Source organism: Heterocephalus glaber, unplaced genomic scaffold (assembly GCF_053883595.1).
Source record: "Heterocephalus glaber isolate CG9 unplaced genomic scaffold, H.glaber_assembly_v1.0 deba00000470, whole genome shotgun sequence".
NCBI lineage: Eukaryota > Metazoa > Chordata > Mammalia > Rodentia > Bathyergidae > Heterocephalus > Heterocephalus glaber.
Window position 1 is genome coordinate 17,098,863 of NW_028258145.1, and position 27,997 is coordinate 17,126,859.

The window sequence follows — 27,997 nt, forward strand, 5'->3', positions numbered from 1 at the left end:
GACCCCATTTGTTTGCTCTTGGTCCCTCTTTTCCCACATCCTGTTGCCTTCCAGCTTCATTTCAGAAGCTAACTTGTGTCACACTGATGATGGCTGAATGAGTAAATCCTCAAGAGTATATGATCTTGAGGTCTTAGGGACTTGTTTAGGTGAAAATATGAATAAACAGATAAATAGAGCATCATTCGAGGCAACTGAGCTTGGCTAATTTAAGCCAAAAGGCTTTCATTGTCTCATATAATTGGACAGAGGCAGAATAGGGTTCAGGGCTGGTCTGATGTAGTAAATAAAAAATGTCATAAAGGTACCAGGCATGCTAGCGCTTGCCTGTAATCTCAGTATTTGGGAGGCTGAGGCAGGAGAACTGCTCTGAGTCTGAGGCCAGCCTGGACTATATAGTGAGTTCAAGACTAGCCAGGGCTACACAGCAAGACCCTGTCTCTCTCAAAAAAAGGCCAATAAATAAATAAATAACAAAAATAAAATTAAAATGTCCTAAGGGAAATGGTTTCTAATCTCGCTCCTCTGCTTCTTACAGCACAACTTTCTTCCTAAGATCAGTTCTTCCTGCCGTCCAAATGGCTATCTTATCAGCAGCTTCTGAGGCTGCTCACAGCCTGGCTTGTCTGGCAGGAAATGGAAGTAACTCTCCTCTACCATTCTATAAATTCTTGAGATTTCCTTTCATTTTGCTCATATGGCCACTGTTGGGACTGCTGTGGGTGGCTTAAACCAAGAGTGTCTCAAACTCTGGTCTTGGGCCCCTTTGTACTCCTAGAACTTCCAGAAATGACTGAGGATCTCAAAGAATCTTTTTATTTATTTATTTATTTATTTATTTATTTTTGGTACCGGGGACCGAACCTGGGTCCTTGCACTTGCAAGGCAGGCAGCAGAACCACTGAGCTAAATCCCCGGCCCTGAAAGAATCTTTTTAATGTAGGTTTTACCTTTCATTGGTTTCCAAATTAGGATTTAAAACAGAGAAGTTTTAAATATTTGTTAATTTATTAAAATAATAGTGGTACAACACTAGCCCAGCCTGTGTGAATCCCTGGGTTTGATCGCTAGTGCAGAAAAAAGAATTAATAAACCCATTATATGTTAACATATTGATTTCAAAAATTGTTTTCCAAAACAAAAACATTTGCAAATCTTTTTAAAGTTACACTTCACAGAATATGGCTGGATGTTCATTTTGCTTCTGACTTCAATCTGTCGCAAATTGTTTTGGTTGAAGTACACGAAGACGACCTGGCCTCACATTGATATAAAACTGCAAAGGGCAGACATATCAGTATTCTTTTTCCTGTATTGGGGTTGAATCCATGGCTCACAAGGCAAGCGCTCTACCACTGAAGATATTTGTGGATACTCTTTGACCTAACACATCTACAAAAACTACACATCTACTACAAAATTCTATGAGGTAGTTTCTTAAAGATTTGTTACACTGTGGAATCTGAAGCCTATGAACTTGTCATACTGTTAAATTAAAATCCATTGCCTGCCTGTTCTTTAAGTGGACCTGTACCCATGTAGGATTTTGTAACTGTCCATTAACCATTTGGAAAGCACTGATTTGCTGAGTAAACGTAAGTCTTCCAAACGATGACACTCTATACACTGTCCAAAAATCATATTGCTTAATATCAGAAAAATCCTTAAATATTGACAGGCCATCAAGCTCATGGTGGTTCAAGTTTTCCAAAATTCTAAATTTCTCTTCAAAATTGGAATTTTAAAAAAATCATTTGCAACAGTCAATTGTTTCTCCTAAAGATACAGGCTTTCTTAGTTCATTTTCAAGACAGTATCTTCCAAATACCCAAGTTGAAACAACTTCAGTTTGTCAGACATTTTCTTAAGTAAAAATGGTGTTCCACAAAGGACAACTAATTCAGGGTCAAAAATGGCGGCACATGTCTATAATCCCAGCACTTGGGAGGCTGAAGCAGGAGAATGGTGAGTTCAAGGACACCCTTGACCACCAAAGTGAGACTCTGTCTCAGAAGAAGGTCATCAAATCTATGCACTATTGGGGGATCTTTGGAGGAGGACTCATTTTGTGGCTTGAGGGAATCAACATCTCCCTCCACCAAATGTGGACTGGGTGAATGGGTAGTGATTGCTTACCTAACAGATGTTGTCTGAGGATAAGACAGAAGGCACCTTCAAGTTCCCTTTCTTCCTCACACCCACCTGACACACACCTTTCCAAGCCAGGGTGCTGCTGGTTCCCAAGGCCACAGTAATGCTAACAGAGCCTGGCTTTGCATTTGTAGTCATCTGGAAGGAAGGGAAGGAACAGTAGAATCAGAGAGAGGCAGAATGTCTGACCAAACAGGCAGGCCTTGGGCTGGTCTCCAACCAGAAGTCTTCTCCATGCAGCTGTCACCATCCTGGGCAGTTGCTCTGTCACACTAACCTTGCCCAACCAACGGGCTTTAGGTTTGCTGGTGACAGATTTTACTCCATTTTTTCCCCTAAAATGCTTCCAGTATCCTTAACTTACACTAATCCAGGTTCTATATTTTTCTGGCAAAACCTCTTCAGGAGGAGTGAAAGCAGAGCCCTCCCATCCCTTCCTTTCCAGTGCTTTTGCTCTTGATCTTGATTACAGAAATACATTTTTCCAGCATTCTAGCTCCTACCAAAGGAAGAACAGAGACTTCTCCAAACCAGCTGCTCTGGTTTTTCTTTTCCAAGAAGAGTGGTAAGGCTCTCGGTTTATGTGAATGTAATTTTGGCTCAGGATCTAGGATCTTCCTTTTCGAACCGAAAAGCGGTATCATAGACATGGCCCTGATGGTTTGAGTCTGATGTCACTCTGAAAGGAATTTTTGAATAGCTACAATGGCTTCACCTATGTTTCAGCAAGTCCTATGGCACAACACATTCATCTGTGTTAAAGAAGTAACACACTGGTGCTTTAAATTTTTTTAAATCCTGAATTTTGAGATTCACTATTTATATTTCTTAAAATTGTAAGACATTTCCTCTCCAGAATAGAGGAGGGGGGCATCCAGAGGTATGGAAGTGTTTGCTCCAAGCTTCCAATCCTGCTTGGGTGCTAAATGCCCCCAGTGACTTAAAGCAGCCGTGTTCTGGGCCTCAGTTACCCCATGAGTAAAACAAATTAGTTGGCTTGGATAATTAGCGCTGTTTCCTCCGACACGTGAAGAGAACATAAGGCTGTTCTGCAAGTCCCAGGACACATTCTGCCTACCCTGGTGCTGGCCTCGCGGGCCCTAGGGGCAGGGGACCAGTAACTGAGGACCCAGAGGAAGCCTGCCAGCATGGCACGTGACTACGTAAAGCCCCTTCATTCCCTGGCTCTGCAATTACCAGTCCTGTGCGCCGCAAAAAGCCCACAACCAGCCTAAACTTTTTGTTCCCGTTAGAGCCTTCCGCCATACAACCGCGCGCAGAGGCAGAGAGCAGAGGGTACGCGGAACGCAAGCCTGCCCTTCGTCCCGGAGAATCCCAGCTGCGGTAGGCTGGTTCCCCCAGCACCTCCAGGCAGAGGGGCGCGCGCCCCAGAGGCGGGGCCGCCCCGGGCGCCCTTGCGCTCCCCGATTGGCCGCCCGCGTCCACGTGGCTCCCGCCCCGCCCCCACGGACCTCCTCCGCATCTGCGGGCGGGCGGGCGGGGGAGTGGACGGCCCCGGGCTGAATGGGCGCGAGCTCGGCGCCTGGGGCGGGTGGGTGTGTGGGGCCCGGGGCTGGGGGCCGGCCGGCTCCCCCTCCTTAGTATGCGCACGAAGGTGGCGGGCGGCGCAGAGCGGCGGGCCCTGCACCAGCGAACCCAGGCGGCGGCGGCACCTGCCGGCCGAGGTACGTGGCACAGCCCCCTCCTCGGCGGAGCTAGGACTCGCGGGTTGGGGGCGGCGGCGGCGACGACCTGTCCCTGTCCTTGTCCCTGCTCCCGCCTGGCTGGGCCCAGTGGCTCTCCCCGACCCCGGAGGGCAGAGCCGTGGCCGCTGCGCCCCCGAATGCGCCGGGCTGGGAATTGGGCAGAGGGTCTTGGCCCGGGGCCTCGTAGACGGGGCGGAGACTCTGCGGCTCGAGCAGGTGTGGACGAGGAGGAGCAGCAGGGTCCAGCGGCCGGGATGGCGGGTCCAGCCGCAGTGGCCCCTTTGCTCCATGCTTTCCGCAGCGGCTCGGGGTTTAATTCATTGCTGGAAGCTTCCAAGCCCGCAGCGCCGAGTTAAGTCTTCTCCCAGGGACAGGCAGGCTTGGGGATCCTCCGCGGGGTCTCAGGCAGCTCCTGCCACCGTTGTCCGCATCCCTCGCGGAGGCGTGATATGCGATGTGCGTGGTGCCCTTCCCCGCGCCCTCTCTGCGGCCAACCCTGCGGAGGAGACCCGTTTGGGCGACCTTTCGGTGTATTGGGTATTGTGAGCGCTGGCTTAACATGGGCATGTCTGCATTGTGCGCCTTTTCTCGAGGTTTTCGGAGAACATCGCCTAGTAGACCAGCAAACAGAGAGGGGCGGCTTCCTGCCCGGACCCTTCACCAGCTAGGTCACCTTGGCAGACACTGATCTCGCCCGTGGGGAGCCTGGTCACTTGGTCTGTCCTGGAGGCTCAACCTGCTGATAGCTGTGGTTCTGACCGTTAAAAATGCATTTATCAGTGAAGAGGGCTCTAGAGAATCATTAGCTGGCCTGGAACAGGAATTTTTTATATCTTGCTGTCTTAATTCATGTACGTGACCATTGTTTACTTAAGTGTTTTTTATTCAAAGGGGAAAACAGTCTTTTGTGCTGCGCTTCATTCCAGCACCCATGGTTTACCTGCTCCTCGTGCCAAGGGCTGTGCTGGTTTTGGAGATATCAAAGAGAAAGGAGATTAATCTTCTGGCTTCTGCTATTTAGCCAAACCTTCCTTTTGGTTTATGACTGCTAATCCTCTTGTAGGGAAGATGAGGAGTCCTGGAACCGGGAAGAGGGATCCATTTCTGTTGAATAAAGGGGAGCAGGCTCAGATATAGTCAGGATAGGTCGTGGTTTCACTTGTGTAATCCTGAAGGTTTCCAAGCTCAGAGTGCTGACTACCATTTCCAGTTAGAGTGCCAGGAAGCATCTGACTTTCAACCCTTGGGTGGACAAAGAGGAATTAATCTGAACCGCAAGCACTGTAATCAGAATGTTGGGAGTCTTTGTACTTGGATGTCCATTCCATGAGTGCTACTGTTTCTGTAAGATGAAATGACCTTTGGAAGATTCTTGATTATGATTGGTAATATTTTGTCCTCTAGACAAGAAAAGAATATGGGTGAGAGGAGAAGGCACAGAGGAATTTATGAAAAATGGGGGACTGGCATGGATAAATTCTATAAGCTCATGTTTGACTATTATGAAAAAAAGATTTTTTTTTTTTGGTGTTACTGGGGATTGAATCCAGGGCCTTCACACTGAGCTATATCCCTCACCCCTTTTTAATTTTTTTTTTTTTCAGACAGGGTTTCACTAAATTGCCCAGGCTGAACTCAAACTTTGAACCCTCCCTCCTCATGCTTCCAGAGTGCTGGGGATTACAGGTGTGCTGAAAATTCTTACCATTTTTGCACATGTTGCAAATTGTCCCATGTAACCAAAATAGATTGACAAGGATTTATTCAATGCAGAATAAGAATTTATTCAATGCAGAATAATTTATTCAGTGCTCCTTGTTCTTTCATTTGGTGCAGCAGTGAGGGGAGTTAGCTGGCTGGCTTTTAGAAGGTAGATGGAAAGAGGTTCATCTTCCATACCTCCTGACTCCTTAGGAGTGATTTAATCCTGCCTGTGGAGACAGGATTGAGATCACCCCCAGAGGGCATGCTTCGTGTTTTTAGTAAAGCTGAGAAGCTTTGGCAGAAGTGAAACAACTGGGAATACACACGGTTTAATAATGATGATAACAACTCCCTGACTGCTGAGGAAAGAGAAGCAAGGGCTGGATCAGTGTGGGTGGCAGAAGTTAGCAAAGGCATCCACAGGAGGTGGGGGGTGAATCACAGCCCTGGTGTGGGAGGAAGCCATAAATATGGACAGTGACACTTGCCTCTCCTGGCAGAGAGACCCAGCTTGAGCATGTGCACCGAGCAAGAGGGGTGTAAAGGAGCAGGAGAAAAGTGAGCTTAGAGAGGTTCAAGGGCACTGCCAGGCTGCACTACTTGAACACCAGAATCATGACGGTTTTCTTTTTCTTTAATATAACATAGATACTAGAAAAGTAAGGAACCCTGAGGATACAGGTCAATGGTAAGAGAGCTTACCTAGCATGCACAAGGAATGGATTGAATCCCAGCAGGAGAGAAGGGGGAGGGCAAACAGACATATCAGAAGTATACTGTTCAGTAAATTTTTCATAATCTATACACCCATGCACTCAGCACTCCGATTAAGAAACAGCAAGCCCAGTGTGGTAGCACACACCTATAGTCCCTGCTACTTGGGAGGCTAAGACAGGAGGATCATAAGTTCAACTCCAGCCTGAGTAACTTAGCAAGACCTTGCCCCCCACCCCTTAAAAAAAAGACAAGGGATTTAGTGGGGAAAATTTTTTTTTTTTTGGTACTGGGGATTGAACTCAGGTCCTTGTGCTTGCGCAGCAGGTGCCGAAACCACTGAGCTAAATCCCCAGCCCCTAGTGGGGAAAATTTTTTTTAAAAGGAAGCAACATGCTTGGACCCCAGGATCTCCCTATGTCATTGCTTCCAGTCACTCCCTCTCTCAGGATCATCCCCATTTATATTTTGTATAAATGAAATGAAAAGACAGTGTCTGTCTTCTTCCCGTAAGCACTTGGTGTTTGAAATTCTCTTATGACACCGTGTGTTCATTGTCATTGATGTCAGTGGGCATTTGGGCAGCTTCAGGCATTTGGCTGTTAGAAACAGGGCTGCTGGTTCCAGTCAAGTGCATGGTGTTGGCAATGTGTGCCTTTCTGATGTCTGTAGCCAGATGTGTCAGACCTGCAGCCCACACGTTGGACCTGCCTTCTGCCTGGGCCACACTGAGTAAAGAGGAGTTGTTTGAGGCTGTATACAAAATATATAATGTAATTAATATATACAAATAACAAAATTTCCTTTAAGTATTTTTTAAAATTACAACACAGGCGTTTCCAATCCACAAGCCACAGGTTGGACACCTCTGGTCTATGGCTAGGAGTGGGATTGCTCAGTGTAGGAACATGGGTAAATCATTTTATTCCAGTTTTGGAATAACTGAATTGGGAGTTTCTCACCGCTAGGAGATGAAGGTGACAGTTTCTAGGAGACCGATGCAGGAATAGTTCCAGCAGTCAGGATCATTTTTGCCAGGTTGTGCCCCGGATGGTCTCAGGAAGTGCAGTCACCTCTAGGCTCCAGGGTCTCCCTGGCTCCCACAGCAGGGCAGGCTGAGCTGTGGGGAACCTTTAGCTCTCAGACCCTCTGACATTAGAGAAGAGTTTCTTGGGCCAAACTGCTTAATGGGATCTCAGCTTCCACCCTTCTTGCTGCAAACAAACCTGGGCTATTGTGACACTACTTTATCCTTTGTGTCTACTTCTCTGTCCTCCCGTCCTTGACAACCTCTGGATTTCCATGTAATCCTCCTAGAGATCTGGAGGAAAAGCCCATTTCTCATTTGGGCTTTTGAGCCATATGAGACATTTTTGTTCTCTTGTTACAGCATGAAAAAATATCAAGGATTGAGTTTTTGGATGGCTTACTGCTCCTTCGCCCATAAAGTCTCTTTTTTCTTTCAGTTTTTAACATCTGGAATTATAGTAGTTAAGTGTCATGTGATAGGGTTTGGTAGGCTTGATAAAAATAACAAGTTTAAAAGGTCCACTTTGATGAGATAGTACGTAGGTTTTTTGAACTGTTAAGGCTATTTTTAAGGCTGTGTCATTTTCATAAGTAAAAGCTTATGTGTATTAAGATCTGGGTTTTTCTATTAAACATGTAGAATTTCATTTTCCCTGGCCACCTTCTCTTCTTAGCCTCTGCCTTTTCATCTTCTTCGGTCTTGTTCATCATCCTTTTTCTATTTTTCAGGAACATCTTGTCTTCTTTTTTTATCTAACTCCAGCAGCAGGAACATTAGGAGGACAGAGAGAGTGTGGTCTTGGATAGCCTTCTTTTGCTTGTCATTTTCTGTAATCAAGTTCCTAGTCACTCAGGGCTTAGTGGCTGGTATGGGCTTCTTGTTTATCCTCCTTCTACCTCAGTGCTGTTCAGTAGAAATATAACCTGAGCCATGCCTATGATTTTTTTTTTTTGGTACCAAGGATTGAACTTGGATCCTTGCGCTTGCGCAGCAAGTGGCAAAACCACTGAGCTAAATCCCCAGCCCTGCCATGCCTATGATTTTAAATTTTCTAGTAACTACATTTAAAAATTTAAAAAGAAACAGGCGGATCCAGGTCTCAGTTTCCTAGGAAGATAAAGATATACATTTCTAAACTCTTAGGCACCTCATAGCACCTCTTCAAATTACATAAAATAAATTATTAATGAACTACTTTATATTCTTCTGTTCATATTAAGCCTTCAAAGCCTGCTCCCTGTTCTTTGCAAGTGAACTCACATGCTGCAGAACAAACTAGAAAGAAATGAATACATTATCTACTGTGCCCTCATCTGTTGTAGACATGTATATTAGGTTGTTTAGTTTTCACTAGTGGGGCCTGCCCCTCTCTTCTTTCTCCCTCTGAAATTGTGCTCATCCTTCAGGGACCCATTCACACATCACCTCGGAGGGAAAGCTTCCCAGATTTCCTCTGGTGGACCTGTGGCTCCCAGCCCAGGACACTCAAGGCCAACAGCAGCTCCAAGGTCATGTTATTCACTACTTTGAGGATTTGAATATTTTCAGTTTTCCTGGTAGATCATTCATTTGAAGAGGAATAAGAGTGTCTTGTTTATTTTATTTACTTATTTTTTTGGTACTGGGGATTGAACTCGGGACTTTGAGCTTGTGAGGCAGGCAGCATCTTGTTTATTTTTATATTCTCAGTTCCTGGTATAGGAAAATAAGTGTTTATTTAAAGGATTATCAAGTGAGTGAAGCCGATTATAAAACAACACAGAGTGCCTTTTTTCACCTGAGGTTTTATAAGAAACTTTCTTAATAAAAAGCAGCCATTGGGCTGGGATTTAGTTCAGTGCCCCGCCACCTGCCTTGCAAGTGCAAGGTCCTGAGTTTGATCCCCGGTACCGAAAAAAAAAGCAACCATTGTATTAAGAGTTAACTTCTCTCCTATGCTCCTGGAATTTTTCTAGCTATAGACCATTCTTAGGAGAATGGAGAAAAATAAACACCTCAGCTGTTCGTTGTTGTGAGGCTTCATCCCCAGCAGAACTCAGTGCACAGAAGGCTGGTGTGGACAGCACGATGTCAGTCATGGTAAGAGGTGTACGTGCAAAGGGAAGAGGCTGGCGGGATAGTTGAGTGTTAGCATGGGTTTCCCTGGCTTGTAGAAGACACTTAGTCTTGTCAATTTTCTTACTACTTTTGTGTATTTTCTAAAGTTCCTGACCATATGATAACAGAGTTTTTAAAAATGTTTCCTGGACAAGGCAAAATGGAGTTCTAAAGCCTGGTCACACTGTGCTGTGAGGCAGAGGGGAGTTGACTTTTTGTTTTAAAATTGAGCTTCCTTCACTGTGCCACAGGGGACCAGGAATCTCTGTGTTGAGCCCCCTCGGCTTTGCCCCGGGAGTGAGGCAGTGGTGTGACTCTGGCTCTCAAACCTGAGCGTCTCTTCTTGCCGCCATGGCCACCTTGGGAATGGACAGGCTCCCAGCAGGTCTGGAGGGTGAGGGGAGAAGCTAGTGCACTCCCAGCTCATGGATGCTCTCCTGAGCTAATCTAAAATGGTCTTTCTGGATTTTTTTCTTCTTAGTAGCTAAATAAATCAGAGTTGTTTGAATTACGTCTGATAGAATATCACATGCTAATTCTTCCTCATCAGTTACTGCTGTATCCAGCCCTAGTTTTATTTTAGGATTTAAACTTGTGACCTCACACAAATTTTATCCTTTTCCCAGTAAGAATCCACTAGTAGGTACTGAAAGATGTAGATTTGATAATTTATTTATTTAGTCCCTTAAGCATTTCCCATCAAGTTACTTATTAGTTACAAATTTAAAGAAACCTGGCTTACATCACCTTAACCAACTGATCAAATTAAATGTCACCAGTCTTGGGACAGCTCAAGTTATATGTCCCCAAGAAAATACTCTGAGAAGTCTCACTTCTGTAATATTCCAGCCAAAAATGCATGACCATGACTTAAATTTAATCATGAAGAAACACCAGACAAACTCTAACTGAGGGACATCCTACAAAAGCAACTGTACTTTTCAAAAATGTCAAGGCCATGAAAGATAAAGGAACCATTTCAGATTAAAGGAGGCTAAGGGGACATGACAGTGAATTCCACCTGTGATCCTGAACTGGATCAAAGGACAGAAAACTTTGTTGATTTGTTCTAAGGCTATCATTGGAACTACTAGAGAAATCTGTATAAAGTCTTTTCATTATTCCAGTATCAAATCAATGTTAATTTCTTGATTTTTATCATTATACTATATTTGTATAAGGAATGTCCTTGTTTTTAGGAAATACTAAAATATTCAGGATAAATGTCATATCTTTTTAACTTACTTTCAACTGGGTTAAATAAATAATACATGAACCTCATACTAATAGAATGACAGTTAAGTGTGATAAAATGTTAATAATGGAGGAGTCAGGGCAAGGGATAGATGGGACTGCTTTATACTATTTAGTTTTTCTATAAATCTGAAGTGATATTAAAAAAGGAAATATAGGGCTGGGGATTTAGCTCAGTGGTTCTGCTGCCTGTCTCGTAAGTGCAAGGACCCAAGTTCGATCCCTGGTACCAAAAAAAAAAAAAAAGGAGATATAAAAGTGCACCACTGAGGATGTATCTCAGTGGTAGAATGATTGCCTAGCATGGGCAAGCCCTGGGTTCCATCCCCAGTACTAGAAAAAATGGGAAAAAAATATTTGGAAAAAACTCTGCCAACCCCAGGTTCTAGCACTGTGGCAGTCTAACTTCAGGAGCTGTGGTGGAACATTCCCATGTCTACCCTTATAGGGCCCATTACTAAAGTCATTTCCCTTGTCATTGAGGTCTTCTCATAATTTGTTTTGCCTCCTCTGGCCACAGCAGAAAAGTGTGGAAGATAGTGCACTAATCATATGGCTTCAATAGATCACAAGGTTTCTTCTATCACCACCTGCTGTTGCTGGTCCCAGAAGCTTCATGGTTTCTGGTCCACCAGCTCTGACCCACACATTTCCCTGATTCAGATACAGCTGTCCTGTGAACAAGACTTCCCAGACAGGATGTGGTCTTTAAATGATATTTAAACACAGTTGAAGATGTTTATGCACAGAACTCATTGTACTTTGGGGTGCTTTGGTTGAGCCCTTGGCAGAAAATAAGAGACAAGCCCTCAGAGGGTCCATCTTACTCAAAGCCAGCGTTTGCCAGTTAAAGATGAGTCTGTCCTCCATCTTGGTAGCACCTCAGGTTGTATGTTTGATCAACAGTTCCACGTCTTCTCTCTTCTACATGGAGACAGCCCCCACCTTTTCAACCAGTTTGGGCAAGCTTCTATGCTTCTGGCTGGATTCTCTTGGATTCAGAGGAGATTTCCAAGTTAGACCCTGCGATAGGTCTGTGGGTGAGTCTCCTTATCAGCACTTGCAGTTTCTCCAAAACTGCCCAGCCCCAGGGAGCAGTAGGGCAAAAACAGTGATGAGGCTTCTGTTTCTCTTTCCTGTCCTCCCAGTTCTGCCTTCCCAGAATTTCCTATTCCTACCCTGTTTGCTACACTCTTGTGTCTCTCCTACTCTCTCCTTTTATGTTCTTCAATTCATCTTCTCCCACTTATTCTCACTGTCTTTCTCTCCCTAAATGACCCTTGGTGTTAGCACCTGCTGAACAGGCTAAGCTGTTTCTGGTTCTTATTTTGAAAAGTAGATAAGTGAGAATCATAACATATTTGTGGAGGAAGGGCACTAGAAATGTTCTCACCCAGTGCTGCTTTTTACAGATCACAAACATCATCCAAGAGATTAAGTAAATTGGCCACTATCAAATTGCCAAACGGTTGAGCACTTTACCTTGTTCCTTTGTTCTGAAGAAAAAAATAAGCAAACCGATACAGTTACTCTCTTTCTTTTAGTGCTGGGTGGAACCACTGGATTCGATTTATCTACCCTACATACACATACAACAGTCTTGTTTGAAAAAATGATCTCCATGTGCCTGGTGCAGCCTAGACCCTTAAGAAGTGATCAGTACTTGTATTTGGCCACATTTGGGGAGGCCACATCAGTGTCTTGTTAGGACTGTGTGATTTTGGGTTACCTTTCTGATGGAATTGATTGCCAGCCACTGATGGGTGTCCTCATGTGTGTCCCTTCATTCACTCAGCAGGTGCTTGCTGAACATCTTTTACATGCTAGGCACTGTTTTAGGTTCCTGAGTTACAGCAGTGAACAAATGGACAGTCTGTTATAAGAATCCCATGTTTGGGAGCAGAGGCCTGTCTGTTGTGGGGAGTGCGGGGATGAGAGCAGCAGGAGGCCAGTGTGGCTGAAGTGGAGTAGAGTGAGGAGGAGGGTATAAGAGATGAGTGGGAAGGGGAAAGAGACCCTTTGGCATGAAGACAGTAGCTGCCCTGCTCACAGCTTGCCACTGTGGTAAAATATTGGAGAAATACTATTTGGAATTGCTGAGCATGTTCTTGTTTGGAAGGCTCAGAATCTACTGCCTTGACATCTTTAGACTTGTAAAAAGCAGGAGGCTGAATAATAGTAGTGATGGCATCTCTGTGAGAGAGATACTATACATAGCAGAATCACTGAAGTGCTTGCATCTTGGTTGATGGGCAGAATTAGTAGTGTAGATTGTGCACTTATACAGAAATATTTTTTTAATTTTTATTACAGAAGAACCTCATCACTTTGTTCAGTTTGTAGGAGAAGTTAAGACTATTTAGGTTAACATTTGTTGCTAATTGCATGTGCTTTTCTCTAGCTGTGAAAAACTTGCTGGAGAGCAGGATTTTTCAAAGTATGGCACTCACCCACATAACTCAGGAACCTGCTTTAAAAATGCACATTGGGCCTACTCACCTGGTGCTACTAGGTTTATGTTCTGGCTATGAAGTGTAGAGGGCTGTACATGATCACATTGGAAAATCTCTGCCAGAGACAACAGTGGAGGTCTTTATAATTTAAACTGAACAAATATTAGAATCTCCTGAGAGATGCTTGTGTTGAAGTCTCGGCACCAGTGTCCTCATCTGTATTTTTTCTGTGGTTTTAATGTCATGGTATCACACTCCTAAAGGTCAAATGAGACACTGTCCACCCAGTGGAAATAGGAAAAGATGATATGGTGGAATGATTTCCTGGGGAGGAGTGACGTCCCTCCCCAGTGATGGTGGGGAAGAAGTGAGGTATATTGGTCATCTTCCCCATTGCTGGGATAAAATACCTGACACCCATCACTTAAAGGAGGAATGGTTTGCTTTGCCTCACGGTTTCAGAGGTCTCAGTCGGTGATTGGCTGGCTCCAAGCAGAAACATCATGGTGGAAGGGTATGTCGGAACAAAGCTGCTCATTTCATGGCAACCCACCCAGATCCCACTTTGCTAATCCTCTAAATGCTTCTGAAGTCAATCAAGTTGACCATCAAGATTAACGATGACTTAACTAAATAAGAAAGTAAAGGAGAGATGACAAGAAACTTCGAGGTAGACTTTTACAAGATGGGAAAGGAAATGGGAGGAGGGAAAGGCAAGGAGGTAATGGGATGAAAATAATCAAAATATGTGATATGCATGTACCAACCTACCAAAACAAATCCCATTATTCTGTATTACTAATATGCACCAATAAAAATTAATAAATAAAGATTAACTATCACAGATGTTTAAGTCAAGGTGACTTGTGTGGATCCAGGAATGGATGCTCACCTCCCACTTCTGTGTGTACTTGTACACTCCTTCTCCCAGCCGCCATTTCCCTGCTGCGAGTACTTCCCCTGGCCTGGTCGGGCTGTGGGTTCAAGCCCCTGCCTGTCTTGTGCAAGTGAGGACATGACCACATACCTTAATGAATCAAGAGTTCTTGAGATTGTGCAACCCAAACAAAACATTAGATATGAAAATGCAACCTAAACAAAACAGATAAATTTTAGATATGAAAGCCCAAGTGTCATTAATTTCAGTCCCTAAAGTTTAGTTTTTGCAGTAAGTGTTATTACCCTAGTTACCTTCAAAGACTTTTGAAAATAAGATAGTGTTGAAAATTTAATGTGTGTGGTGATTATGCCAGTGGTTAGAACTGGGGTAATTTTATCCCCCAGGGTATATTTGGCAATGTCTGGAGGCATTTTTGGTAGACAGGACTGGAGGGTAGGGAGAAGACCAGAGATGCTTTTTTAAAAATCCTACAATACACAGGACAGCATCCCACCCCCAAGAATTACCTACCCTAAAAGGTCACTGGTACTAAGTTGAGAAACTCTGCTAAGACCAATTGAATACTTCCCATTTGTGTTATTATATATGGAGAGTCCCACTACTAAAACTGGTTTACGGTTGCAAGCACAAGGGCCCGAGTTCGATCCCCGGTACCAAAAACAAAACAAAACAAAACAAAACAAAACCTGGTTTACGGTTAGCTACATAGACTTACGAGGATGGAAGTCTGAGGTCATGTTGACTTCTAGAATCCTAAGAAAGAAGTAGCTTCTCAACATGAGCCCCACTAACCACAGACGGGGTAGGTGCTGGTGTGCTCTTGAGCAATTTCTTGTGAACATTTGATGTTTAGGAATACTTAGAGATAGTAAGATAGTTACTATAGTGAAACAAGTTGATATATTTCTCATTCTACATAGTTATTTACTTTTTAGAGATAAGAGCAGCTAAAATATGCTTATTTAACAAAAATTCCTAATAAAATTTGTCAGCTTTAGCTCTCCTGCTATAATATTAGCTCTCTAAACTTGCTGATTTTGTATCCTTTGCCCTGTGCTTCCCCATTTCCTCCCCATACCCCAGACCCTACTTGTGCTGTAGTTACCACTGTCTTATCCTTTAACTCTGTTTTTGAGCTTTGTCTTTTAATTCCATATGAGTGAGATAATTCAGTATTTGTCTTTCTGTGTCTGGCTTATATCACTTAATATAATGTCCTCCAGGTCCATCCATGTTGTGGCAAATGGCAGGATCAGAATGTACCTACTCCAAGCTGCCAGCCTTGTCCTTGTGCCTATGGGTGGAGTAGGAAACCTTTCAGTGTCTGGCTCAGTGTCGACACATGCTGCTGAAAGCCCCCACTTCCACACAGCTCTCACCACCCTTCTGTTACCATTTCCCTATCCCTTGGGTTTCCAGAAAGCTGGGACTCAGACTGTCCTTGTACCTCTGCTTCCTTCTATAGCACACTGGAGTGATTAATGAAACTTTTACAAATTACTCTTTTAAAACATTCATTAGGGGCACCCATATTATTTTTTTCAGGTAAAGAATTTAAGATCCATTTTATTTAAAAACTGGGGTGCTGCTTTTTATTTGGTACCGAGGATCAAACTCGGGTCCTTGCGCTTGCACAGCAGGTGACGAAACCACTGAGCTAAATCCCCGGCTTGCTTTTTAAAATAACTAGAATTTCAAGCAGGCATGGTGGCACATGCCTGTAATCCCAGTACTCAAGAGGCTGAGGCAGGAGAATTGCCATGAGTTCAAGACCAGCCTGGGCTACATAGTGAGCTTGAAGCCAGCCTGAACTACATAGCAAGCCCCTGTCTAAAACAACAACAATAAAATTAGAATTTTACAGGGTTATACCTGGAACTGTCACATCAAAGTTACACATTTTTGAGCCAGGGATTTAGCTCAGTGGTTCCCCCGCCTGCCTCGCAAGCTCAAGATCCTGAGTTTGATCCCCAGTACCAAAAAAAAAAAAAAGGTTACACATTTTACTTAAGATTTCCTTTTCTTTTTCTCCAAGCTCTTCAAGGGTGCATTTCCAAAGTTCAACCTACGCTTTGTTCTTCCACTTGGAGATCTTTTTCTTTCAAGTAGGTGGCCCCAGGTCCTTATGTTTGGCTATGGAAGACCCTACTGTAGCCTGCTAAAGGCTCTTCTCCCCTTCCTTTCTGGCAGAACCCAGAAGAATCAGCCTGCTCATCTTTTAAAAAGCCACAGCCAACTTTGTGACTGGAAGGAGCCATGATATTCTGGCCAAAGAGATACAAATGGAACCTGTTGGGGTCCCTGGGAAAGGTTTCCCTCTCCTGATCCAGGACCTGCCACTTCCTCCCTGTCTCTCCCTCATCTCCTTCCTGCTTGGAAGACGGAGCAGAGGTTAGCTACATGCTAATGCCAGAAGAGCAGAAGATGGCAGGAGCTGGGGATGTCCATGCCATCACAGAGCTGCTGTGCCATAGCTGCTATCCCAAGACTTTCTGTGCTGGGAGAAAATAGACCCCTGCTTGATCTAGGTGTTTTGTACACAACCAACCCCTGAGACTCCAGTTTAGGCTGCTCTTCAGGGCCCCTGGCCTGGGTTTTCTGCTGTCCATGGAACTGTCTACCTGGTGGCCCGCAGGTGTTTGTGCCTCAGCAAGGCTGAACTGACTATTGCCACCACGTTTCCTCCTCCTCCTGGCAGAGGGCTCCACCATCCTCCTCTCTTGTCTCGTCTGATCATCTCCAGCCCTGTCAGCCCTGCATCCAGAAGCCCCCTTCCTCCCACTGCTGTGCCATCTTCCCTGAGGCCCTCAGGATTGGCCCCAGGGATTTTTCTCCACCTTTCATGTCCCCCACCCTGAAGAAATTTCTCAAGGGTGTCTTATCAGGATTGTCCTTACCCGTGCACTCTTCCCTGACTTGGTGTTGTAACCAACCACCTGTCCTGGAAATGAACCCTGATGGGGTCAGGGCTCCTGATCTCCTGATGGAGGGAGCTCGCCAAGAATGGAGCCAAACCATACTAGAACTCACTGGCCCTTAGGGGGCCCAGGGGCAGGGAGGGCTTCCACTCACAGGTCATCCCACCCTGAGGTGGGGGCCAGCCTTTTGTGCCCCTGTTGGTCAACCATTAGGTGGGGTTGGGACGGGATCTGTAGAGAAGAAGGAAACTGGGGGCTGTTAGCCTCCATCCAGAAGCCGCCACCAGAACCATCATTGGCTGCCCTCCCACCTCACACCACACAGTCTTGGCCATTCAGGTCAGTGCTACACTCCCCTAGTTGTTCTTGTTAGTTTAACACACACATGCACACACAGATTATATGCATACCACCTATTGTTCCAAGTCCTTTCCTTCCTAAACAACCCACAGCTGGAAGGGCACAGATGTGGGAGTGGAAAGATGTGGGTTGGAGTCCTCAGCTTCTATGCTTACCCATGTGTGTCCTTTGGCTGCTTAAGTACATATAGCAATCCAGTGAAGTAGGTGTTTTTAGAATATGGTGAGATCATGTGTATCCCTCCCAATAAAGATTAGAATCCTACCCACGTCATGCCAGTAATTATTCATAAGTTCATTTGACAATTCATCAGGTACTGCTTTGTCTATTCTTGTCTCTAAAGGATCATTTTTAATTTTATAAAAGTTAAATGTTCTGTAAATGGACCAAGAGCCCAGGCTTGCCCTTACATTTCTTTGTCAGGGCCATAATAAAAATTTTTTCATCATCAGACACATAGGCTCTTAAGAATCTTACATTTTTATTTTTATTTTTTTATTTTTGTACTGGGAATTGAATCTTACATTTTTATATGTGAGCAGAAAAATATAATTTTCAAAAATAAGCCTTTTCCACATAAAGGTGATGTTTTGGCTTATATGTAGATGTTCCCCCAAAGCCTATGCAGTCATAGGGTTTTTCAGAGGTGGCTGGATCTAGGGTGTGTGATGCTAGGATTAAGTGTGTAATTCTGTTATTAAGGGTGTGTGGTTACTAAATTAGTCCACCAATTGGTTTGGCATAGCTCTGGGTGGGGATAATTTGAAAGCCCACGCTAGGTGAATATAAAGGGACAGAAAGAAGGCAGGCCAGCTGCTGCTTTCTCACTACTTTCCTGCCTTGCTTCCTTCCTGCCTTCTGTCACCATGAACTGTTTCTCCTCTGCGATGCCCCTCTGCCATGCCATCTTGCCTTGGAGCCAGCCACCTAGGGACTGAAACCTCTACAAACTTTGAGCCAAATAAACCATTCCTCCTTTAACTTTAGGTGTTGGGTATTTTATCTCAGCAATGAGAAAAGTAAGACAGGTGGTCAGCGAAGCCATGCTGTGGAGGGTATTGCTCAGGTAGCTTGAGCCAGGAGAGGGTTAAATTGATATACACTGAAGACCTAGCACTTAGGGGATGGAGAAGAAGAACCAGAAGGGAGCCACAGGACACAGTAGCCTTTGTGATGGCCTGCCAGTAAAAGCCTTGGAGGGATGCCTGCAACCACCATCGCCTCTGGAACCCTCAGTAGGAAACTGAATATTTATTCAATAAATAGATATTGGATGCAATTATGTGCCTCCTACCATCCTTGGCACTGTGAGGATAGAAGTGTGCAAAGCAAAGACACACCCCCCCCACTTGCATGGAATCTACATGCCAATGGGGGAGATGAGACAGATTATATTAAAAATGTGAACAGTATGTTTCCTGATGCTAACTGCTACAAAGACAAAGTAAAGCATGCATGCGGGAATATCCATAAAACAATTTTGGCAGATGGGGCACATCTAGTGTTGTCTTCTTATTCTGGCCCAAGTACTCTTCACATTATATAACAAATCGAATTTACTGTTTCTGTTAATTAAATTGAATTGTCCACAGCAGTGAGCAGAAGCTGTGTGTGTGTATGCACACCTTAGCTGAGTGGTGACTTTAATGTGTGAGATATCTGTGACATGCTACTTTTCCAGCTGACACTGCAGTGTCAGACCATGTCAGGTATGAGCTCTCTACAGGGAGGGAGTCTCTGCCATCCTTTGTTCATCTGTCCCTTGATTCTTTGGAAGCCCTGTGAGACTTCCACAAAAAGGAGGGACCAATCTCTGCATCTGGGCTTGCTGAGTATCAGTATCATTTGGTTTGTTTCTCTATAAATAGTATAGTTTTGTTCAGCACAGTGAAAATGTGATCCTTACTTTCTTGTGTGTGTGTGTGTGTGTGTCTGTGTCTGGAGAGTGACCCCAGGGCCTTCACATTAAGCAACATCCCCATCCCATCTCTATCCATTTTTTGGTTTTTGTTTTTTTAAATTTTGAGACAGGGTCTCATTAAGTTTCCAAGCTGGGCTTAAACTTGGAGTCCTCTTGCCTGAGCTTCACAGAGTGCTGGAATTATAGATATGAGCCACCATGTCCATCTATCTGGTCCTTTCTTAAATGAGGTACCCTGCTAAAAATCCAGTAAGTCAGTTTCTGCTTTTTTAACTGTTGTTTTTTTTTTTTTATATATACCATGGATCAAACTCAGGACCTTGTGCTTGCGAGGCAGGCACTGGAACCACTGAGCTAAATCCCTGGCTGCTTTTTTAACTCTTAAATGTTTTATTTATGAGATACTGTCCCTAGTATAAAGAATCTAAAGTTCCTTAAATATTTCATTTGGGAAGTTTTTTAAATCTCTTTTTTTCCCTCCAAATATCTTAGGTATCAGTTGCTTAAGGATATTCCTTCAAAATAGAAATAAATTCTGTTTTTAAGAAGTATAACTAGGAATGCAGAGAATTCAGGTATATTAGAGTGCAGAAAGAGAAATGAACTCATCTACAGTTATACTACCTGTTCATAAGAGGTAGGTGTACCTTCTTCCTAGATGTCCTTATATCTGTAATCATTTTTGGATGAATTCTTCCCTGAATTCTGATTATTTTTTGTTAAAAGTATAAATGCAACTGAAATTTATGGTATATGGTTATTCCAGCAGCTAACAACATGTGCCCATGATTCAATGTTGATATTATTGAACCTTTAATTGCAAGCCCTCCTCCCTCAAAAAGTACGTTGAAGACAAAAGAAATGAATGAAAAGAGTGCAGGTGGTATAGAGATGATCATGACTTTCAGTTAATAAACTGTCTCAGTCAACTTTCCATTACTGTAATGAAAGAAAAGGTTTATTTTGATTCACAATTCTGGAGGTTCCAATCCAACATGAAATGGAGGCAGAAGAGACTTGAGGTTCATAGTCCCCTTCAAGGGTATCCTCCCAATGAGGCTGTTGGCAGGGTACTAGAGTCCTGTGCTCTTCCCAAGGGTATCTTCCAGACTCTTGTTGTCCTGAACAAATAACTGGAAGAAAATAAAGTAGCGAGGCTTTATATTTATTAAAGGTAAGAAAAGCAGGCAGAAGTATTCTGAAAAGAAGTGCTCTGCAATATGAGTGCAGACCAATTAAAGCAGGAAGGGAAATAAGCTCTGCATGCAGTGTGTGCCAGTGAGAAGGCTCACAGCAGCCCTGAGGTTAATAGCCACAGTCTTTTTATATCTCCCATTCTTACATCAGATCTAGGCTGTCCTATCAAAAACCCACTTGATCCTGTGCCAGAAGAATTGAAGATAGCATTCTCTGGTTGATACCAGGAGCAGGGCATCTGCTCATAGCCTGGATCTCCGTGATTGACAGGTCACATCTGCTTGCTCAGCCATTTGCCACACCCTAATCTCATGCCTCAAGGCCCTACTCTCAAAGGTTCTAGCACCTCCCAAAAGTGCCATCCTGGAAATCAAGCTCTGTAACACTCAGGCCTTTGGGAGACATTTGTGCAAACCATAGTATAAACCCTGAGTTCTCCAAGGGAGCATCTTAAGGTCACCTGTCTGTTTATCAGTTGTTCGTCAGTTGTACCTGTGTGAAGAGGACTGTCTTAGTCTCTTCATTGCTGAGACACGATACATGACACCTACAAATTAAAAAAGCGGAGATTCTTTTGGTTCATGTTTCAGTCCATAATGGGCTGGCTCTAAGGCAGGCAGCATGGCACAAGGGTTTAGCAGAGGAATAGCTTTCACCTCATGGCAGACAGGCAGCAGAGAGGCAGGGGAGGAGCCAGGAAGGAGATACAGCCTTCTGAGTCACACCTGTGGCGACCTGCCTTTTCCAGCTGAACCCTACCTCCTAACAGCAAGTCAGCTATAAGCCCCTACCAGTATAATCCAGTCACCCTCCAATAGTCCCACCTAGGATCACATAAGGCTTTAGGGGAACATCTAGGTGTAAACCATAACAAGGACCCAAGTTGGCCTTCCCTTTGTGATGTTTGGAATCCAAATGGTCCCTCATAGATTGGAAGAAATACATAAATACCTGCTGAGCCCAGCTAGGGATATGACGAAGATGCTTGGACAGTTGAACTGTCATGCTTTGCATGGATGCAGCCCAGAACCTGAATACGTGTACATGCACATAATTTTTATAGTACTGCTCTTTTCCTATAATGTCTTTCTATGTTAATAGAGAGTTCATTAAGTGCTGCACAAACTTTAAAGTTCCTACAAGTCCCCTAGGGATCTTGCTAAAATGCAGATTTTAAGTTAGCAGGTCTAGTGTGGGTCCTGAGACTGCATGGCCAATTTTTTCCCAGGTGACGCCGATGTTACACAATGTTAGACACAACATTGTTACACAATGTCAGACACAACATTGTGACAAGATTTTCATGACTGTAGAGTGTTCCCATGGTTTGTGCTATAATTCAGCAACATTTTCTGTATTGTTAGATAGTTTAGATGTTTCAGTAGATCTTATACTTTATTCTTGGCCATTTTCATTTCTGTTAACATTCAGTTTTGGTTTTAATCTTAACCAATATTGGGCAGATGCTTTTCTTAGGAATTTATCTTGTTTGATGACAGGCCACAGACATGTAGTATACATTCCATTCCATTCAAGATGTTTTTTAAGGGCCTGCCATGTGCTAAATTCTGTCTTAGATTTTGGGAATACAGAGATGAACAAAGTTCTGGGCCTGTAGCTCTGCCTTCCAGGGGATTGCAAAGAGAAATTCCAGCTGATTGTGGTAAACAGAAAAGGAAGTGCCCACATATTGGTATTGTATGGAAAAATAACTTTAGAGAGAAGAAAGGACATGCTTCAGCTGGGTGTAGGATTGCAGAGTAGTTCACTGGGCAGCTTGTTGGAGTGGGGTTCCAGATTGATAATGTGTCATGTGCAAAGACACTGAGTCAACAATTTGACACATCCAGGCTTCTGACAGTCTTTGAGGAGTGCAGCATATGGAGTCAGAACCTGAGGTGATCTGGGAGCTGTTAAGCATTTATGTATTTTAGAAATATGGCTTTGAGAGGGATGAAGTTGAGATGAGAAGTCAGATATGTGACTACTAAAGGAGTGTGGTAGACATGGGAAAGTAAGGAGCTGTTATTGGCAGGCCTGGGGATTGATTGGGTTGAGAATGAACATCTGAGGTTGAACTGCAGCCTTTTAGTGTGGATGGTCCAGTGGATGCTGTAGCTACCATCAGATAATACTGGAAATAGAGGGGGATGCTGGGCTCTGTTTAGGGACTTGATGGAATTGAAGAGAGCAGACAGGTTCTTCACTGAGGGATCTGGGTTTGGGTGAGGGGTCTGCAGCAGAGAGGTGAACTTGGTGCCTTGGAGAGACACATGAAAGGCAAGTGGTGAAATCTTGTAGTGAATATGTGTGGGGCAAGAATAGGATTGTGCACGGGGGAAACCATGCTTTGGAGTCCTAAGCTGTGGGGGGGGGGGGGGATTTAGAATAGCAAGGACTGTCGGGAGGAGTGGCTCTCAGTGTCCCAAGCATGGTGCATGGTCTGAGTGCAGGGAGAGGGCATCCTGGCCATCATGCAGGGGAGGGCCAGTGGGGAGAGAGGCCTGGGAAGGAAACACAGGTCCTTAGAGGCACTGTGGGTTTAGAGAGGACCTAAGGAGGGGGAGATGACACTCAGAGTCCCAATTTAGGGAGAGTACCTGAGGGGCTTGAGGAAGATGGCCCCTCTCCAGAAACCTGGGAAGGAGGAATGATGGAAGGATTGGGCTCCATCCCTTTGGCCATGGCAGAAGTGGCGTGAGTAAAAGATATTCAGTGCCTTAAAGCCTGCCAGATGAGTTGTGTAAATGGAAACTGGGCACCTGTAACTTCCTGTCAGGACAGTAGGGACAATAAGCGCATCTGCAGTACTTATGGGCAAGCCTTGCTCTTAGAGCTTCACACATTGGGTTACATATATTCCTCATAGTAATCCAGTGAGGAAAATAATGTTATACCCAGGCAACAGATGAAGACACTGAGCTACGGAGAGAGTAACTTGCCCTAGACCTTATAATAGTAGGCAGAGGAGCTGAATGCAAGTGTGGGGCTGCAGGTGCGTGTTCCTGTAGCCCTCCTGAGCTTCCCCCAGGTGACTGAAGAGCAAGCAAACCCACCACTGCATGGCAGTAATGGTAGGAGCAAGGAGGTTCCCAGAGCCACTCCTGTCCTTGCTTGATACCCCTGGCCTGTAAGTGGCGAATGAGCATCATCTGATGGACCAGTCAGTGTCCTACAGGAAACCAGAAACCACTGTACTTAATTCAGGCAGAGAGGGCTTTAATACAGGGATTGCCTGGAAAGGTGTTGGAAGGCTGGAGGACACCAAAGTCAGAAGGAAGTGTTCTCCAAAGATCACAAAACCACTGTCAGTCCTGAGCTGAACCATGTCTGTGCCACAAAGCTGTGGACATGCCATGGCTTCTGCCATGTAGAAACCTGGGATCCTGGACACCCACTGCTGCTCCTGCTGTCGCTTGTAGGCACCCTCAACACCCTCATTGCCTGCTGCCATCGCTCTTGTTAGAAGCTCTACCAAGTCAGGGAATAGACAAATTTCCTTCTCCGGTCTTCACCAGCACATCCCAGGACCACAGGCTAAGAGGCAAGAGGGTCTGGGAAATGTGTTTGACAGGCTAATGGCCCAAAGGCAGAGTAGGACCAAGAGCTGTCAGTGCTACCCAGCTCATCAGCAGAGTGTTCAGAGGCCAGAATCTGGATTCTTACTCTCAGCATGGTCAACTTGGCTCCATGGAGGCCCATCTTGGTGTGATTTGAGTGCCATTCTGGTTATGAAAACTCAGACATCTCAGAAACTTCAGTTTTATATGTATACTGGCTGTAGGCCGTCCACTGCTTCCACCATTTGGCTGACACATGCCAGGTAACCACAAAGTTGTGGTGTTTGAAAATTTTCCCAGTCTCAGTTGTTCTAATTGCTCATTTAAGAATCCAGTAGATTCTTCAGCAAGGGTTTCCTAATAAGGTCTTTGGCACTATTTTTTAAAAACTACTCAAACAATGATACACAGGGACAAAAATTATTGCAGTCTAGAACTGGTAAAAATCTTGCTACACAGTTACAATTGGAGTTGAGGGGGAGCTTGTTTACAGTAGCAAGGAAAAAAGAAAGAAGAAAAAGAAAAAAGAAATACTTGTTGCCTTGAAGGTTTTTTTCCTTTTTAAAAAAATATTTTGGTGCTGAGGACCAAACCCGGGGCCTCATGCTTGCTAGGCAAGCTCTCTACTACTGAGCTAAATCCCCAACCCCAGAAATACTTGAATGTTAGTTTGGTTTAAGATAAGATTTTTTTTCCAAAGAAAATGGCAAAACTCTAATGGGGAAAAATAAAGTAAACAATGAAATATAACTTTAGTATATTTAGTCTGTCAGTCAAGAAAAGCTAAATACAGTAAGTACATTATCTCTTACTATATAAATTTATCATTTTAACTGGTGCCTATATTAGCTATAATATAACTGTGCTTTTAATTAACAATCTCTTAAGAAGTTCTGTTCCTGGCCAGGGATTTAGCTCAGTGGCACCACACCTGCCTCGAAAGTGCAAGGTCCTGAGTTCAATCCTTGGTACAAAAACAAGACAAAACAAAAAAAAGCTGTGTTCCTTGCTTCTACCAAGTCCAGAGGTGGAATAGCAGCTCTGCCCTAGGAGGCTGTCCGGGCTCTTTCATTCTTATTGTTCTACTATCCCTTTGACACAGTCCCTTTCCCTCCATGTGGTCTGAAGTGGCTCCTCATGTCTCTTTATTCTGTCAGCAGGAAGGAAGATGAAGGAGAAGGGAGAATGTGCCAAAGGATGCACCCAGGGAATTGCAAGTGGGCTTCTGCTCCGAGCCTGTTGGTTAGAAGTTAGTCACCGGGCCATACCTATCCCCAAGGGACTCTGAGAAATGTAATCTCTGTTCCCTGAGGCCAAGTGCCCTACTAAAAATCCTGAGTTTGCCAGGGATTTAGCTCAGTGGTTCCAGTGCCTGCCTTGCAAGTACAAGGTCCCGAGTTCGATCCCTGGTACAAAATAAATAAGTAGATAGATAGATAGATGGATAGATAGATAGATAGATATCCTGAGTTCTACTGGGAGAAAGGAGGAAATTGATAAGGGGGGAAATGTACCAATTCCTACCATAATTTCCTTTGGAATATTATTTAGAACTTGAAAAATTGATACTAAAACTAATTCAGAAGTGTAAATAGGAGCCAGGGATGTAGCCCAGTGCAAAGGCTGGCCTAGCATTTGGGAGACCTTGCCCTGCAAAAAAATAAAAATTTTAAAAGTACGTAAATATACCCATGAATATATGATTTTTAAGGAAAATTTCTTTTTTTCTTGATTTTTTTGGTTTTTTTGTGGGGAAGACAAGGTCTCACTGTGTAGTTTGGTCTGGCCTCGAACTTATGGCAATCCTCCTGCTTCAGCCTCCTGAGGGCTGGGATTACAGACGTGTGCCACCATGCCCAGCTACTATTGTTTTTTTAAATTTTATTGGTACATTTTAGGTATACAATATAATGACCAGCTGTTTCTAATATAACTCTTTCTAAACCTTTTTATTATGGGAAATTTAAAATATACACAAAAGTGAAGCAAATCATTGAATAGACCCTGTGTGCCCATCTCACGGATTCAAGTTGCCAGTTGAAAGCTAGTCTTGTCTCAGCTCTTTCCCCTGGACTTCACTTTTCCCTTCCTGGTTGTTTTGAAGCAGATTTTTCACCTGTACATATTTCTGAATATATCTCTAAAAGGTAAAGGGTCTTTCAAAAAATTAAATAGAGTCACATGCAATTGTAAGAAATAATTCAGAGAAGTGTTCTGTACCCCTTACTCAATTTTCTGCAATGGTAGCCTCTTGCAGAAACTCTAGGGCTGTATCACAACTGAGATGTTGCCATGGATATAGTCAAGATACATAAAACGTTTCAATCACTACAGGATCTCTCATGATGTCCTTCTATGGCCACATCTTCCTCCCTCCTTCCTTTATAACCCCTGTCACCTAATAGTCTGTTCTCTGTTTCTATAATTTTGTCATTTCAAGAATGTTAGGAATCCTATAATATGTAAGCTTTTAGTATCAGCTCAGCATAATTCCTTTTAGTTTCATCCAAGATGTGTGTATCAGGAGTTCATTCTTTGGCTGGAAATGTAGCTGAGTGGTAGAGTGCTTGCCTAGCATGCACCAGACTCTGGGTTAGAGCTCCCGTGTCACAGAAAACAAAAAAGTTTCATTGCCAAGTAGTAATCCATGCTATATTTGTATCAGAATAAAGTGTCTCTTAAAAGCATAATCACCTAAGGCTTCCCTCTTTTTTCCCTTGCTATCCTCTTCCCCTCTCTTCACAGCAACGCTAAATGATAACAGTTCTGTGAAACTGAGAATCGATTGCTCAAGGCCTTCCCTGCAATGGTACATCTGTGCTCAGAACAAGATGAGAAGACCTAGCTTGCTGTTAAAAGACATCCTCAAGTATGTACCAGCCCTGGGGCCCTAAGATCATCCCTGGTTAGGTCAATGGTATAGAATCCCAAGAAAAAAATTCACTGAGAGCCCTGCAGATGGCAGGTGCTAGAGAAGTATACTTAGTCAGAGGATCACAGATAAACAAGTATACGCACCTGGTCTCTGTACCTGAGCCAGGATGCATAGGACAGCAACATACAGCTCCATGCTCTTCTTGCCTCTATTTAGCAAAAGAGGGCTTTCTCCCTTAGCTATTTTAAGCTAATCTATAAACGTGATTAAAGTCCCTAAGGACACTTGAATACCATTAAATAGTGAACACTAAGAAGGATGGACGTTTCAGCCAGGTTACTCTCATATCCTTATAACTTGTAGAATTAGTAGAGGTACTTATCTGGCTTTTTGTTTATACCAGCCAAACTAAGTTGAAAATTCTAAAGATAACTCAATATAGCAAATCTTTAGGAAGAAAAGATATAAATCCAACCCTGATGACTTTACTAATTTAGGAGATGTAGAAGGGAAAGATGAGAAAAAGAAATGCATGTTAATAAAGGCCTCCTTTTAGTAACTGGCCAGTATTCATGGACGCCTGCAGTCTGCCTGACATTGTCTCAAGTGCCAGCCACATGACTGCAGTAAGATGGACCTTGGCCTCATCTACTTGTGATGTGGGCATAGAGACTCACCCTAAGACACACGAGTTGTGCACACATGCTGTGAACACTGGCTCACTTTTTACACCCTTTTCTTAAAGAATCAAAACAAGGGAAGTATTACATGCACTAAATATAAAATACCAGGGGCTGGAGAGACGAATAGGTACTACTGAGTCCTCATGATTCAAGATTGCAAAAATATTTAAGGGACTCAGCAAAATGTCTTCTCCCTACTTCCCACATTTTCCTTCCACTTTTCTGGAGAGGAGGTGCCACTGGGGATTGAACCCAGGGCCTTTGCACTGAGCTACAGCCAAGCCCTTTTAGTAATTTTAATTTTTTTAATTTATTTTTTCTATAAGTGACTTTTTTTTTTTGAGACAGAGTCTTGCTAAGTTGCTAAGCCTGGACTTGAACTTGTGATCCTCCTGCCTCAGCCTTCTAGAGTTTGGATTACAGGCATGTGCCAACATACCCAGATATCCCTTCCACTCTTTTTTATTTAAATT

At 43.8% G+C, this 27,997-nt stretch overlaps 1 protein-coding gene and 1 long non-coding RNA gene across 5 annotated transcripts in view; one reads left to right on the forward strand and one right to left on the reverse strand.

The window, feature by feature from the left end:
• The first annotated feature begins 3,652 nt into the window (after positions 1 to 3,652).
• St3gal5 (ST3 beta-galactoside alpha-2,3-sialyltransferase 5) overlaps positions 3,653 to 27,997 on the forward strand; it is a 42,801-nt gene continuing 18,456 nt past the window's right edge. Inside the window, exons 1-3 of one of the 4 annotated variants that reach the window (XM_004844593.4) lie at positions 3,683 to 3,836; positions 9,261 to 9,384; positions 26,712 to 26,835. In XM_004844593.4, coding sequence (XP_004844650.1) covers positions 26,798 to 26,835 — 38 coding nt within the window. In that variant the 5' untranslated portion in view covers positions 3,683 to 3,836; positions 9,261 to 9,384; positions 26,712 to 26,797. Of the gene's footprint in view, positions 3,837 to 5,466; positions 5,544 to 9,260; positions 9,385 to 26,711; positions 26,836 to 27,997 lie in introns of those variants that run through there. The other 3 variants (XM_004844592.3, XM_087204281.1, XM_087204282.1) reach the window with 3 other exon arrangements.
• Positions 20,146 to 27,868, reverse strand: LOC147829790 (uncharacterized). Its single transcript, XR_015448534.1, has 2 exons — positions 26,985 to 27,868; positions 20,146 to 20,342 (listed from the first exon to the last, which is right to left on the reverse strand). It is a non-coding gene; the product is annotated as an uncharacterized LOC147829790 (long non-coding RNA).